We start from the raw sequence: 3,540 nt of genomic DNA, 5'->3' as shown, positions 1-3,540 counted from the left end.
TTGATCACTATTTAGTACACGCGACTTACTAGTACTAATACTAAGACTAACACCAATCCAATATGACGTCATCTTATTCCAGCTCAACCATATTTACTTAATAAAAGGCCCTACTCGCCGCAAGGAATGTCTTTAGTAGAGTATGCATCAGTTAAGTATTGAGTTAGTATTGGGCACTACACCAGCCTGCCTTGAATTTCTAATGGGTCAAAGAGTTCCACACCAGCTTAGGGCAAACATATATACAGTCGCACTTCATTCTTTTATCTCATATACGCACCAGATTTGACACCATTTCAAAAGACTTGATAAATCCAGCCCAAACTATTATATGCCTGCCCCAAACCAACTCAATACCAACTTAAGAAGAGGCCGGAGACAGACCTATAAAACCCAGAACAATTATAACGGCCATAGTACACAAGTCTTTCATACTTAAGATTAATTTAATGAATAGTATCAAAGAGATAAGATTATTAGCCATGTAGATTAGCCAGAGTCTCTTGATGAAGAGCTTCCAGTTTATCACCAAGCACATTAAGTGAACGCGTTATAATAGAAATCGGAGATTCAGAGATGGGCTCAATTTCAAAGATAAAACTATCCTCACGCGTACTAAGGGAAAGAGCGCCAGGGAAAGCCGTAAGAACGTCCGGATTGATTTGCAAGTGGTTTTCATCAAGATGAGGCTGAGGAGTTTTAACAAGACCGGCCCGAATGTACTTCTCTATCTGGGGCAACTGACTAGGATCATTAATAGTACCTGTTTTAACTTGGCGGTAGTAGCAAATAGAAGTAGGCGCCCATTTAGCATGTTCCCGGCCAATACCACGAATAGCAATCATTTTACAATTAAACTCCTGGCCAGGTGCCAACCGACTAATCAGAATACCTTCCTTAACAGTAACATTAGCATGACTAGAAGTAACTTTAAGATGACTGGAATAGATAGGCATAACTTGTTGGGTTGTGTTTTTGATAGCTAATTCCAAGGTAATTGAATTACTCTCATTAGTATCCTTTTCCGGATTGAAAGAATCAGACTTAATAACCGGTTTAAGTAAATTAGGATCTGCCACCAGAGGAACAAGACCTAAGCGATGGGCCAATGTTTCATCAGCCATTACTGAGCTGTTTTCTTTAATAAAGACCCATTCAATAGCTATAGTTGGACAATCAGAAATAATAGTACGTCTAAGTGCATTAACGACTGAGGCATCAATATTATCGATGCGCAAAGATAGAAGGTCGTTAGAATGGTCTATTTTAGTAACACATATCTGTGGTAAGTACGTATCCATGAAAAAAAATGCCGGAGATCGTTTATTTGGCGTTCTCGTTTCTAACGGTTGGTTATTCACAATTATAGAGTTGGGATTGATTTGAACAGAATTCGACTAGATCTGGGTTAGTTTGGTTTTTGATTAAAAGTCGTTACTTTTGACTTATACAAGATCAGTTAAGTATTCCTAAAAAGGAAATTCTAGTTAGTAAGACTAATCATTACTTCTTCAAAAGAACATTAAGAGCTTGCTGGCAGTAAATAAGCTGGTGTCTATCTATCTGTGGTCTACCCCCTGCAAAAAGTGACTGACCCTCATTATAGAAGACTAAAACTGACTCGTTGATAATAAAAACGATAGTCCGATTACTAAGTCGTAAGACAGGACCTTTGGTAAAATTAACGTGTTTGATAACAAAAACAGATTCATCAACATTACTCGCACTAAACTGAAAGTGTTCAAAAAGAGCCTCCACAAAGTAAGGCGTCAATAAGATCTTCTTTTTAAGATGGGCTGGAGCATTACTCGTCTGGTGCTTCTCACGAGTAATGATCTTTTGCTTGCCATACGTCTTATGCTCCATATACTCAAAGCTATAACTAGTCTGCTTACTCCGAACTTCAGCTACAGCTAAAGAACGAAGGACTAAGGACGTACAATCATTAAAAAGGATCCCAACTGTACCTGAGGCTAAAATGTACCCAATCCCATACTTACTCATTGTATCTATTGTATGCACAACATAATCATTAGGACAACTAGTACTAATAGGCAGATACGAGCCCGGTTGGTCTAAAAGAGAAAGAACAAAGCCCAGAACAGATGAAAGAAGACCCGGCTTAGTACTAGGAGGGAAGTAGTTAGGGTAAGTAGTAGTAGTAGTAGTAGTAGATGGAGGTGGCATAGTTTGAATGGGTTGAGTGGGTTGAGAATGGGAAGGAATTGTAGTGGTAGTGGTGGTAGTAGTAGCAGTAGTACTTAGGGTTGGATCGGGTAGACGGGATTGATAAGAAGGTCGGGTATTTTCTTGCTCAGTAGTTGGTGGCTGGTTGAGTTCAGTTGAAACATCCCTGATAAAGTCCGATTGGTAGATTTGGCTAAGCGTAAGTCTTTTCTGAGGATCTAGTTCTAGTAAGCCAGCAATTAGAACACGAGCACTATGACTGATTTTAGCATCGGCTGGATAGGTATAACTATTGGTTTTAATACACTTATAAATCTCTTTAACATCACTCTTTTGAAAAGGCGGTTTACCAATAATCATAGTATAAACAATAACACCAACTGACCAGATATCAACTTCATAAGAATGTCCAGTAGCTGAATTAAACAAGACTTCAGGAGCAATGTAATTGGGAGTCCCACAAATTGTCTTTTTTCTTTCTTCCTTATCTATAACTGCCGCTAGACCAAAATCACCAACTTTAATATTGAAGTTACGATCTAAGAATAAATTAGCTAATTTCATATCTCGATGAACAACTGAGCATTCATTATGAAGATAATCTAGTGCACTAAGTATTTGTAATAAGAAAACACGAACGTACTTCTCTTCAATCGTCTTTCTCTTCTTAAGTAGGTCCATTACACTCTTGTTATGACACATTTCCATAAGAAGATAGACGAAATCTTCATCTTCAAAATAAGTATGTAATTTAACAATATTCTTATGATTCACTGATAAGTGTATCTTTATCTCAGAAAGTAACTTTTGTTTGTTTTTGGGTCGGACTAATTCTGACTTTTTGATGATTTTGGCGGCGAATTCATGATTATTAGGTATACTTAGGACGGAATAACACTGTGCAAAGCCGCCCTGGCCTAGTATATCTGTGATTACATAGGATTTAGACGTATCACGATCCAAAATAATACTACCGATTGGTAAGAATAGTGTATGTTTCATTCTACAAAAATAATAATAAAATTTAACTAGTTATAGGCGATAGGTGGTTGTAGGGGTGTTGAGGGGGCTAGGAATGGGTTGGGAATGCTCTCTTGTATCTTAAGTGTCCTGTAGTCTTGTTCTGAGTTGTTCTTTTGATCTATTGGGAAAGTTGTTAAATTGTTAAATTGTTAAAAATTATCATCATATGATTAAATTGAGTTGAATTGGTATTTGTGTTGTGTTAGGTTGATATTGTGTTAGGATTATGTTGGTATTTAGATTGGAGTGAGTTGTTATTTGATAGCTGTGTATTGAGTTGGTATTTTAATTGTTGGTGAAATTAGAAATGAAAGTGTTCATAATTGGAAT

At 37.1% G+C, this 3,540-nt stretch overlaps 2 protein-coding genes across 2 annotated transcripts; both read right to left on the bottom strand.

Annotated features, from left to right (window-relative positions):
• Nucleotides 1-476: 476 nt before the first annotated feature.
• NEHOM01_2484 (DNA-directed RNA polymerases I and III subunit RPAC1) lies at nt 477-1,301 on the bottom strand (the record flags this gene model as incomplete). The annotated part of the gene is made up of 1 exon (XM_051491360.1): nt 477-1,301. The coding sequence occupies one exon, from the start codon at nt 1,299-1,301 to the stop codon at nt 477-479; it is 825 nt and encodes a 274-aa protein (XP_051347320.1).
• A 202-nt stretch (nt 1,302-1,503) lies between these two features.
• Nucleotides 1,504-3,189, bottom strand: NEHOM01_2483 (polo-like kinase 1; the record flags this gene model as incomplete). Its single annotated transcript, XM_051491359.1, has 1 exon — nt 1,504-3,189. One exon carries the CDS (start codon nt 3,187-3,189, stop codon nt 1,504-1,506), a length of 1,686 nt encoding a protein of 561 aa, XP_051347319.1.
• Between the last annotated feature and the right edge of the window lie 351 nt (nt 3,190-3,540).

This window comes from Nematocida homosporus, assembly GCF_024244095.1.
Source record: "Nematocida homosporus strain JUm1504 chromosome Unknown 4478, whole genome shotgun sequence".
Taxonomy (NCBI): domain Eukaryota; kingdom Fungi; phylum Microsporidia; genus Nematocida; species Nematocida homosporus.
This window is presented reverse-complemented; position numbering and strand designations above follow the sequence as displayed.